Below are 12,063 nucleotides of genomic sequence, written 5' to 3' on the forward strand. Positions count from 1 at the left end.
AACCATTGGAGCCAGAGTTCAAGGAATTTATCTTGAATTCATATTTCAAATCCTCAGGGGGATGTTCAAAACATTAAACAAAACTCATGTCATATTTTATGGCTGTGAGTTTTATACAGCCTGATATGCAGCTATGCATTCTATGATTGTACCATTAGGTGGCACTACAACCCACATCGGGGAACTAATTACCGAAACCCATTTAGATAGCATACACGCAGCACCAATAGAGTGGTATCTGAAACTGAAAAAACACACATTTCAAATATCACACTGATTAAGAAGAAACATCTGAGGCAGGATGTGAAAGAAAAATAAATTGGGTATGCATTGCAACCATTAAACAAAGTCTAAATTGCCATAAGTAATATAGTGAATCATTTGTCACTGCAAATAATACACTTAGAGGAGTGTATTACCGAAAAGGTAACTCATGTTTGGGGGAAGCTCCTACAGAATATTAGCTGGGAATATATTCCAGGACCTGCTGACTCCTATTTAAAAAATGTGGATTCTCTCTTCTGAAACCATGTCTACAGTTACAACTGAGTCAACAGCCGCACTGTTTGTTGTACTAGGTTGTCAAATGAGCCAAGTGTTATTCTTGCTGACATCAACTATCAACCATCTCAAGGCTGCTTGTGTGTGGCACATGAAATTTTCAAATCTCTAAACACATAAGGAGTTCATTTCAGCAGTCACCAGTTTCATTCAATCATGGATTGTGCAAGTTATAGTGCATGCCGATGTCTTTTAAGGAGACAGCACAACTTAATTTTAATCCAAAATGGAATTCATCAGCGCTGCTGAAAGCAGATCACCCAATCTCCCAGCAATGTCTTGCTGCTTCATAATAAGCAAGCTGAGAAGCTGATCTTGACATTTAAAAAATGTTTGAACGCCACCAAACCAGGAAGCTGCTATCCAAAGACTACCTTTGGGAGATGTTTCCATGGATTCAGGGGATTTTCAGCTTGTTTCAAGCTTTTTCATGGATTGAAGCTAAATCTAAGTGAGTGACAACTGGATATGTGGATTACACAAATGACCATAGCAATCTTTTAATGGAATTTTTGGACTGGGGTACAAATTTTCTCACCAGTTTATCACACAAAGTAAATGTGCACTTATCTGTTTTTGGTAGTGCTATAGATGTCAATGCTTTGACACATCCATTTAATGAAAACATACCTGAACATATCTTTCACAAATCTGTGACTAAACAATATGGGTATGTTTATGAAATTATGCCGTATTTATTGATAACAATACAAAACACAACTACAAAAATGTTACAACTTTAAGGTTGATGGTGCGTAATTATAATTGCTATATGATGCTTGCATGGTTCACACTTAAAGCAGCTGGATTGACCATGACAAATTTTTTGAACTGTGAAGATAACATAGAAAGCACTGTAAGACATAAGGCCCAAGACAGTCACATTAAATTCCATGCAGACCTGCTTTCACAACCTGCAAATGAACTTGGGGAGGGGGAATAACTGTACGAAATTACAGCTGGAGACTGTTTAAGCATGATGACCCACTGAGCTAACTTTTCCCTAAGCAATGTTCAAACATTAAATGGAAAATTGAAAATGTATGGTCTTCATTTTCAACATACATTAAAATACTGTCACATTATTTCATCACACGCATCTTCTAGGCTGACTTGTCATCTCGGATAATATGTATCTTTGTATGCATAGCATGACATGAAAGTGACGGTTGCTACATTATATTTATTTTCTGCAATATTTTAACATCACTTTGTCATAAAGGAGAGAGTCTGGTTCCAGTCCTTGCCATGCAAGAGAATACCACGGGTTACGGATTTGGGGGCAGTTCACTGCTTCCTGGGTTGACCGGCTCTTTGTGCGTTCTTCTTGCCCCTGGTGGGTTTCCTGCCGCTCCCATCTGCCCCCTTCAGTTTCGGTTTGGGGTTCCTCTGCTGTTGCTCCTGCAGTCTCTGCTCCCAGCGCTGTAGGGAGGGAAATAAGAGTCAAACAGCGAAATACAAAAAAAAAAAAGAAAAGAAAAACCCAAACTGGAAACTGTTTGTTGGATTTGCGCAACTGCGGCTTGCTCTGGAACAGGAAAAACCTGGCTTTGATACCTGGCTCAGAAACATGCTGGTTTAGCGATAGGAAGATTTTAAAGTTTTTGCTGGTGTGCAAGAAATGGGTCGGGGCCAGTTTACAGTGAACTAGTGAGAACTCAGCCTCCAAAAATAATTTTTGGAGACTTGAGGCCCCATGTTCATCTTTTTAATCATTATCTCCTTGTTTTATTTGAGTCCATCCCTACACAGCACCTCTCTCTATCAGTGTCCCCATGTCTCCCAGTATCACTTGACCCAGGACTTTCCATTGACTTGTTCCCACAGGGCGCTATGTGGTACATAACCTGAATTGGTTCAGTAAAAGGAATGACAACTGAAAAATATACTGTATGTGTTCAGCATCATGGCTGATAAGCACAAACATAAGAGATATAAACACTTTATCTGTTAATGTACATATATTTGAAGGCTAATACATGTATGCAGAACACCTTACAATTTCTACATGCTAGTCATTTATACAGTGGGCTATTTACTAAAGCATTTCTGGTTAAATACCTTTCCCAAGGAGAGAAGAGCAGTTGTCCACCTGAGGGGCACACCAGCAGCCTTTGGGTTTGAGCCATGCATCTTACCACAATATCACACTTTTGCCCCTAACACTCCTCCAAAGGCAGGGTTTACCTTGTATCTCTTCACCACTTGGTCTCTCCATCCCTCTACAAGGCAACCATCCAGCAGCATTAGCCTGTAGTGACAAACACTGCTATTGAATTGTCCTTTACATTCCAAGTGACACCAAGTGACCATGCGATAACACATCATAATTGATCATCAGAAAAACTTAAGAAACCAAAGAAGTCCTTAATTATTTAGTGCTTTTATCAGACAACAGTACCCTAATTACTACATTACTTGCAAAGATGCAAAATTACTGGAGCTTTATATCATAAATTTGTATATGTTTCACCAAAAGACTGTTGTGAAGCTGGAATTAACGTCTGTAGCCTTGCATAATTTCTTCCACAATGAAAATAAGGGTGTTCTGAAATGGCAGTTCCTCACTTAGATACCCAACTGACACAATAGCGACTCAGAATTGTCCATTTTTATTATTGCATTTAAAAATCAAATAATACAAATTTCACGTCTCAGTATGGACCATTAAATATCAGTTATCACCCATTTGCACAAGTGTTAGCATACATTTTTAGAAAGTATTGCCTTTGGTGCGTGAATGGACTCTTACCTTGAGTGCCACTCGTAGCAAGCGATGATTACTTCTTGATTGGGTGTAAGCTTCGGGCACGAGCATGAGGAATTGGACGTCAGATGCACGTGAGTTTCCGGGATCCGGTGGTGGGATTTTAATATTTCTTTCACCTCAACAAATGTTGTCATCTCTTGGCAGTCAGTCCGACTGACATCGAGCACTTTTGCGTGAATAACTGCAAGCGTGGAGATAGAATAGAGAATTATGCTCATCATCCAACTACCGAATTTTGTGCTAATCTTCAGGTCATAGGAAAATGCAAGAATCAGTCTAAACGAAGTATTCTCTTGACTTATTCACTTGTCACTCGGAAAATTGCATTGATTTGCAATGTATACTTTACATATTCATCAAGGAAGTCCGTGGTTTCAGTTAAGATGAATGCAGTCAAACCCACATTGGCATCGACTCATTTGCGTTCAACAGCAATGCATATGCCAGTAATTGGGTAAGAAGCATGTTAAACCACTGCCTTTCAAACAGTGCACCCAAACTACAATAAAAAGTAACATTGCGCAAATCTCGCTACCATAATTAGCCTGTAAAAACGTGTCATTTGAGCACTTACCATAGTCATACTTCTTTTCCATGTATGTTGTTAGTAATGGTTTTATATTGCGGCATCTGCAGCTGTCTGCTGGAATAAGTGTGAAACAGGTAATAAATACCAGTGTAAAACATTTTCTTGAGTGAATGTGGTGATTATTTTCTTGTTTGTATGAACTCCTCGGGATATGCATTAACACGCGCTTACCTGAACTCCAGCTGTTGCAATCCGAGGCTTGTGGTGGGTTTGGCATAACATCCGGCGAAACATCGACCTGTTTCACATCTGGAAAGTAGTTAAAATCACATTTTACATAAATCATCCTCATGCTGCTGACGTAAGTAATTTCCACATGAAAATGGCAGGAAGTATCTCTCACTATAACCGTCCAATTGGCATGTGGGAATAGTTTATCAATCCTTTTGAAACGTGACATTTCAGAGTTCCGCACAGTTCTTTCCCTGAGTCTGGAAAAAAAAACGTCAGAATACAACAAGTAACTCACAACCAAAATACGCAAAGAGAGCACGCGTTACTCACCTTCGGCTAAATCAGTCACAATAGCTTCAGGTGATATGCAGACTCCTCGATCATAAACAGGTAAGTCTTCGCAAGCCAAGCTTTCTGGCCAGCTGTGATTATAGCGCCTCATGACCGGCTCGCATCCATCCCTGGCTCTTTCACACACCGACTTGCAAGGCTTGATCGGGTCGTGCAGGAACTCGAGGGCGCATATTGGAGCGTACATGGCACATAAGAAGAAGCGCAGCACCGCGCTACAGTTGATGTCCACGAGCTCCTCGTATTGCTCTATCGCCAGTATCGCGTTCTCCTGCGTGCTATGATGCAGGTGGTTGGGCATCCTTGTCAGGTTCCAAGGCATATTCCTGCACATGGGGATATGAACCGGCTCGCAGGGGGCACTGCGCACCAATACCCCATTACCTATCCAAAAACACAGAACAGCGGCTGCTACCGAGAGCATGTCCACTCTAATGACGGCGTTCACCTGCCAGCGAATCAACGGGGAATTCCTTTTTAAGTTAAGTGGAGGTTCAGGACGTGCCACACACGTATGGTTAACTGAGTAGATGTCTATAACGGTATATCCACCAAAAACACTTAAGAAACAGGTTGAAGTCCCTGTTGATAAAAGTCCACTGATTGCAGAATGCACCGCAGGGCGTTGGTTCAGGAAATTATATGAGTTGACTTGACGTGGGACGAATACCAACGCCACAAGTGACGCGCCCTCTTTCCATCTCTTTTCCGAATGCACCATTTATTATTTTCCAAACTGGGTGACATCATTCTCATCTCCTTTCACCACAGTGATTGCTGCACTAAATTCTCACCGTCCCAATTAGCGCCGAGCGCATTGCGGCAAGGTAGGCTACCGGTTTACCTGTTTCAATCAATGTGTCAGTACTCCGTCATCAACCATCAGCGAAGAGGCGGGGGTGTGAGCTCTCCTGTCGTGCTCTTGGCGCTTCTCCTATCACGTGGATACAGCATTTTACCCACTCATCCTTATACCCACGATTTCATACTCTTTCTTTACAGCGAAAATGTATAGAATGGTTGAATGTATGCTTGCATAAGGATTGGGAAATGCGCATAATTGTGAGCATACATTCCAAACAACAATGGATAATTGTGTATGTTTGTGTTACAATCTCAATCTCATCCAGAAATGAAGCATGTTGCCTGATACATACTTCAACACAGATAAATACCGTGTAGTGGTCGTTATTTTAAAATATCTCCCATGACGTGTAAGATTAGTTTGCATTCAGAACATATTTGTAAGATACATCTTTTAAGGGTTGAAACAGTTTAAAATGCCTTTGCTGTCTTATATAAAATGCATGGTAATTTCAGGGAACGCAGATTAGACTGAAATTATATTCATGAGAGTCGTGCTAAAAAAAGCGGCATGATGCTGAAGCACGACAGTATGCAGTTGCTACGCCACTCTCACTGACGGCTTCTGCGCTTGTGCACAACGCAGCTTATTAGACAATCAGGAGGGTGTGATATCGCTGAACGGTGCCTAGCTGTCTGATGTCCGACTCGTATTGTTTTCTCTGATTACTGAATGCATTTGTTTTAACACGTTAAACTAACGCGATGCATTTATTTGTGTCAGCTGTAGTATTATTCATATCGGCAGTGGTACCCTCGCAGGGCACCGCACTGGCTGTCGGCCCACCGGTCCAGCCTTGTCTGGCGCCGCTACAGTGGGAAGGCAGGACCGTGGAATATGACCACAACACAGGGCGGAATACACGGACAATGGTCTCATATGATGGACAGAACCAGCGAATTAGGGTCTTGGAGGAGAAGAAAGGGCACGTACCATGCAAGAAGTACGTATAATTTACACTCTGCGGTCACGCAAGTCTAGTTATTTGATTTACAGACGCAACAACATTACGGGTTATAAGATAAATCGTAAAGATAGTCTGCCACCTCTCATATTCCGCAGAATTAAACAGTTATTGAATTGCGTAGGTTTTAGAATACTGTTCTGTAAAGATAAGACTATATAAGAAATCCTGTTTGTTACTACTGTCATTATAACAAATCGTCCCCTTCGTATACTAGTCTCGTCTGTAAGGGCGTTCGTTGTTACGATTGCACCATGGGAAATGTTGTTCTTAGAGCTCTCAGCGACAGCAGTCATTACCAAAAGGAACGCGTAAAAGCCAGCCCTTGTCAATTTGTTTTGGCCACATTGCACAAATTATTTATCACGACGTTCTTTCCACAACGGTAGTTGCATTCTTGGCTTCATAACGAAATAGCCCTGCAGTTTAGCAAGGCAATATGAACTGTGCAAAAAGTTTATATCTGAATATATTTACAGTAAATTGTAAGCCATCTATTCACAAGGCAGTAGCAAACAGTATTTCATTGAAAACGTATCTGTGTAAATATGCTGAGTAATTGTTGAAAACGTAGACCCTCCTGCAACTAAAAATATATTTGCCGTACACACACCATACATTTTTTTAATCATCTGACATATTTACTAGATATACCCATATCAAAGGTGACTTACATAACGTACACAACTCACTTTAAGGACATGTTACCTCGTCAAAGAGTGCAACAGCAGTATCCATCCTGGGATCTGAACCTGCAACCTTCATGTTACAAATGCAACCTGCAGAACCTTAACCACAAAGCCTTGTATTGCTCCAATAAGTGTAAAATACTTTGCAGTGTGAAATAATATTGCATAGCTAAAATGTAAACACTAGCAGTTTTAGTAAGAAGGACTTCATTTTAAATGTGTATTCATATTCAGAGTACCCCTGTAGTGCTAATACTACCAACACTGCACTGCAACCTAACACTGCCAACACTGCACAGGATGACAGAAGCTGTTTTACAAATAATTGCATCAACTATAAAGGAAATATGTCATCCATTGCTTTATAATTTTAAAACAGACCTCTGACATTTATTCTTGATGTAGCTTTTGTGAACATTAATCCAGCGTGGCTGTGTCCAGGTCTTCAAATTTTGTGCATCGCTTTGTAGAAGCTTGCAGGTGAGATCCTTTTTCTTACTTTCTTAGGTTCTTTGAATACATCTACCTGTTCAAGAGTGCCGTGCTGTTCCAGATCGAGCAGGTCACCAAAACGTGCGCCAAGATCCCTCTGACGCAGGAATGGGATCCGTATGACATTCCCGACAACTCCACTTACGAGGACCAGTACTTCATCGGAGGACCGGGTGACATGATCGAGGTGCAGGAATGGTCGGACAGGAAACCTGCTCGCAAAAGTAAGTATGCCACCGGAGGAGGAATCACCCAATGATTAAATAATAACAACTGAACTTCTCCCTCTCATGGTTTTCTGGGATTATGTCATGGACTGTAATATTCTGTCACTCTTTGACATGTGTATTAATCACTGTGGAGTGTTACCCATACATCCTCTATTCATAAACATTGGCATGCATGATAAGCATGAAAATGAAGAATGGTCATATCTACGCCTGAGAGTTAACAGCATGACTCCTAAAGTTATCAGCTGAAAGGTTATCTTTGGGAGACTTGTTTAAAAAACTTTAGTAAATAAGTAAATAAGACATGCTTGAATGCTGATCTTCATTTCACGCTGTCTATTTCAGACTAGCAATCTTTGATCACACCTTTGCCATTTTTTCTTTTGATTGTTTTTTGGAAATGGCTTTTCTGCATAGCCAAACACCAGTTGCTGAAATGCATCTGAGGGTCACCTGCTGACTGTCACAGACAAGAGACAGACTATACGGGATCCGTAAAGAGAAGGCCAATTGTGTGAACACTGCCTAACATCTCTCCCATTTTCTGCAGCGGAGACCTGGGTTGGCGTTTACACGGTCAAGGACTGCTATCCCGTCCAGGAGACCTACACCAGGAACAGCAGCGTGACGACCTCCACCCGCTTCTTTGACCTGCAGCTGGGCATCAGCGACCCCGCCGTGTTCACCCCACCCAGCACCTGCCAGTCCGCCCAGCTTGAGAGGATGACCGGGGGCTGCTGAGTGAGGAAGGTCCCCGACACCCCCACCCCTCACTGCTGGTACAGTCCTGTACATGAAGCCAGACAGCTAAGCAGAACCCATGTGATAACCTCAGACGCTCTAACTAACATAAACTAATTCAAGCCAACACTGGAAAAAAGGGAAAAGGAGGGACTGAGATCTGAGAGGTTGAGGTGAAGGAGGACTGATGCACTCCAAAGAAATAAAAGTTATTCTTTGGTCATTTATGAAGCGAGACATTAGTGGTTAATATGTGGTATATAGATAGAAAACATGGTAGAGGTTCACTTCTGGAGGAAACTGCCTATATGCACAAGCGCAATTATACTCAGATGTATGCCATTGCCATTTACTGTTTTGAGATGGGTTTGGTGAATGTGTTTGAGACGCTTTGGTTGTAAAGCTGGATCAATTAGTCAATGTTACTCTTATTCATAGACAATTTAGAATAGCATAACTTTGCACAATATTATTGAATTATTTCATATTGCTTACTGTTCCTAATACGGGTGTGACATTGTTTGATCTAATTTGAAAACTGTACATTATGGTTTTGTTGTTAGCCTGTTTAGAATAATTAACTATTAATTTTGGAGCTTTCCCTGTGACTTGAAATAAAAGCTGAAAGTAGAAGTTCATTGTCTGTCTCTATGTGGCATGCATGTCTGACACAAATTTGATGAACCCAAATACTGTTCAACCCTAAAATGCAAACTGAATTGTGACATCCTCTTTATTTTGATCCTTTGCGTATATTTTTTTCAGGTTTCATAAGTGTATTTTTCCCGCTCTCTTGCAGTGAGAGTCACTTAGTATGACTCAGGTCAGACTCACTCCATGCTCTGTTTTGATGGGTTACCTTAAATTAAAGACTTTAAAAAGCAAATAATCAATCAAAAACAAGCCATCACCAATATCATCCCCAATAACCGGTGACCCCATTAAGGGGCTCAGTATGGTGGAGGAAGTTGATGTGGTTCAACGAAGGCAGTGATTAGTATAGTCATGTGATAAAGGTGCCTGGCTGGGACAAAAGCTTGAAGACACTGCAGCCCTCCCAAGACCAGACCCTCCCAATCCTCCATCCCTTGGTTATGTATGGTGTGTTTTTTTTTAATCCAGCCAATGTTTTCTAACACACTCACCACTGCACGGACAGTACTTTCCCACACAGAGTAAAGCAGTATGTATTCTTTTTTTGTAATGGGCATTCCTTGATTAGGAATTAGGATTTTGTATTAAATCAAGCTTTATTGTGTGATTGTCTGATGTTAGGGTGGTCACTTGATTGACTGATTCATTGATTGATTGATTGGACATTTTCTGGTCCTCAGAGTTTGTAGAATCATCTCTCGCTATTTTGTGTTGAAAATGACCACAAAGAAATACGCTCAGAAACCTCAACTAAACAAGTTTTTGTTCAAAGTAAAATTATAATGCAGTTTGTGAAACTAATAAAAAATATGGGTGATGAATCAGGCACTACCATTTCACTAAGGTTTTCAGGCAATAGGAGTTGAAACATGGGCATCTTGGCAAAGATAGCCATGACCGCTTCTTCTCTGACATGACCTTTCCCAAAGCATCGACATTTAAGAGAATGAATGTTTGGTCTGAGGTTTTCCTCCATGAGCTAGCATGGGCTAGCTCTGAGGTCATGGCAAATAGAAACTCCTTTGAAACTCAGTCTAAATGATTCAGCGGACAGTCACTGTGTCCAAGTGGCTTTCCGCTGTGTCGTCCGGTTTCTCACCGCAGTCCGGAGATGCGTTCTCTGGGCTGACTGGGATCTATAAAATGTCCCTGCTAGTTTCCGTGCTTGCCTGTGCTTGTGTCTATACGCGTTTCTGTGGGTGCGTGTATCTATGCCCCGCAATGGACTGGCACACTGTCTTGCACGCTGTGCCTGACTGGTTTGGCCGTGGCTTTCTGGGACCCCCTCCGCCAGATAATGTGGTCGTTCCAAACCCAGTTGAGATTAAACTGTTTCTTCCTTGCTGGTTTGGATAGTGCACATGGGCGTTACTGCGGGACAGCAGGGCGAGGGGATGAGCCGGGCCAGATGAGAAGGGCAGCAGCTTCCTGTGGATAGTGGATGAGACAGTGGTGGACGGCCAGTCAGACTCTCCGTTCGTCGGGAAGAATGTTGTGTATGACTCACGCCGCTCTGGGGCAAAGGGTTCGTTTTGGTGAGTCCGAGAAAAACCAGTGACCCGTTCACAATCCATGCCGCTGGCTCCCAGGCTAGGAATCCCCAGTTTATGACCACAGGTAATGGCCTGTTTCACAAAGCACGGCGTGATAACAGCAGTAAATGGCCTCTTGTTCAGTGTAAAACCGTTAATAAAGCCCCGGGCCAAAGTTGCAGAGGGTCAATCTATCAACTGCTCACGCAGGTGAAACGAACAAATTACTGGGCTCCACTCTTCAGATTAATTTGTTCCAAGTCTAAGCGCTTGATGATTCAGAGATTCTTGGGAGCACGGAAACATACTTTGGCATGCCTAGAGGTGTCACTCAGTTGACATGAACGATGCTGTGATTTAACAAAAAGTCTACATTTCTTTGGCTCAGTTTAATAGATTGGGGCATCTTATAATTATGGTGTCAGTTTTTCTTAAGGTCAAGCCTTTTGAAATAGGCAAATGGGGAGGGCATGGGGAACTTTAAAAGTGCCTGTATTTCAACTGTAATTGTAATTGTAATTACTTCCAGCATGGATAGACAGAGAAGAGGCTATTTGATCGCGCTGTGTGTGTTGTTTGTGTTGCGTGTCTATAAACAGGATAACTGAAAACTGACTCAATGCGTTTGGATGAAACTTGGTGAAATGCTTGGCTTTTGGACAAAGAAGAAAAGTTTAGACTTTGGCGCTGCCAGAAAAAGATTTCTAAGGGGTTGCGGTGTTCCCTCGACCGATTGCTACCCTAGCGGTAACTGTAATTCAGCAGCTTTGTGACATTAGCTGTCTGTGCTCCACACGTCAGGAAGTACGATACCGCGCAAGGGGAAAACAAAGCACAACACATACATACACAGTCAGGCAAGAACGTCACATCTGTTAGCACCTCGGAAAGGATACAAGTGACCCCTTGTTTTTACAACAACAGCATATGCTGACTAATTATCGCTTCTAGACTTTCCACGAGTCCAGCTGTGACCAATTTGGGATCCACCAACAGGCCAGTCAAGGGGTCATTTGCGGTGAGGAGAGAGGAATGGACGGAGGGAAGGCAAAATTTCAAGAAAAATAAATTAATTAAGAAAACGAAATGTCATAGACCCAGGGGCCTGGTGCCGTTAGAATCGTCTGCACGCCAGTGAGTCATCAGGAAGAAATTGGATTTACGTCTGTATGTAAAAAGCAGTTTTGAAAAAACCCAATTTCGAACTTTCTGTGACCTGCAAGTCCTGGAGTGCTGTTAATGATTGGTTCCAGCCAGTTTATTATTATTTTTTTTTTCCTTTCAAAACTTTAATGTGAGCTTAATTGAAGGAACAAACAAACAGACCTTTGTTTGGTGAAACTCAGGCGAGGCAGCAAATTAGCTAGGTCGCTGAGAGCTATGGGAACACAAGTGCAAACTTGGTTTGTTGTCTTGTTACTGGCATAGTAAGTTCAACCCACTGTCATGCA

At 41.9% G+C, this 12,063-nt stretch overlaps 2 protein-coding genes across 2 annotated transcripts; one reads left to right on the top strand and one right to left on the bottom strand.

The window, feature by feature from the left end:
* Positions 1-1,369: 1,369 nt before the first annotated feature.
* Positions 1,370-5,263, bottom strand: LOC118771561 (secreted frizzled-related protein 4-like). The gene is made up of 7 exons (XM_036519568.1): positions 5,240-5,263; positions 4,425-4,893; positions 4,092-4,169; positions 3,906-3,971; positions 3,314-3,512; positions 2,749-2,812; positions 1,370-1,983 (listed from the first exon to the last, which is right to left on the bottom strand). The coding sequence occupies exons 1-7, from the start codon at positions 5,261-5,263 to the stop codon at positions 1,849-1,851; spliced, it is 1,035 nt and encodes a 344-aa protein (XP_036375461.1). The 3' UTR covers positions 1,370-1,848.
* Positions 5,264-5,882: 619 nt separating this feature from the next.
* epdr1 (ependymin related 1) lies at positions 5,883-8,864 on the top strand. The gene is made up of 3 exons (XM_036519349.1): positions 5,883-6,253; positions 7,471-7,679; positions 8,236-8,864. Exons 1-3 carry the CDS (start codon positions 6,015-6,017, stop codon positions 8,424-8,426), a joined length of 639 nt encoding a protein of 212 aa, XP_036375242.1. The 5' UTR covers positions 5,883-6,014; the 3' UTR covers positions 8,427-8,864.
* Positions 8,865-12,063: the final 3,199 nt, after the last annotated feature.

Source organism: Megalops cyprinoides, chromosome 24, assembly GCF_013368585.1.
Source record: "Megalops cyprinoides isolate fMegCyp1 chromosome 24, fMegCyp1.pri, whole genome shotgun sequence".
Classification (NCBI taxonomy): Eukaryota; Metazoa; Chordata; class Actinopteri; order Elopiformes; family Megalopidae; genus Megalops; species Megalops cyprinoides.

Bases quoted from the DNA above. Each gene is read 5' to 3' on its own strand.
- LOC118771561 (XM_036519568.1), bottom strand. From the start codon at position 5,263: ATGCGCTCGGCGCTAATTGGGACG. The intron at 3,972-4,091 runs GTAAGCGCGTGT...TTATTCCAGCAG, and splicing joins TTGCAACAGCTGGAGTTCAG to ACAGCTGCAGATGCCGCAAT. The intron at 3,513-3,905 runs GTAAGTGCTCAA...CCACGCTTGCAG, and splicing joins GGAAAAGAAGTATGACTATG to TTATTCACGCAAAAGTGCTC.
- epdr1 (XM_036519349.1), top strand. From the start codon at position 6,015: ATGCATTTATTTGTGTCAGCTGTAGTATTATTCATATCGGCAGTGGTA. The intron at 6,254-7,470 runs GTACGTATAATT...TTACTTTCTTAG, and splicing joins GGGCACGTACCATGCAAGAA to GTTCTTTGAATACATCTACC. The intron at 7,680-8,235 runs GTAAGTATGCCA...CATTTTCTGCAG, and splicing joins CAGGAAACCTGCTCGCAAAA to CGGAGACCTGGGTTGGCGTT.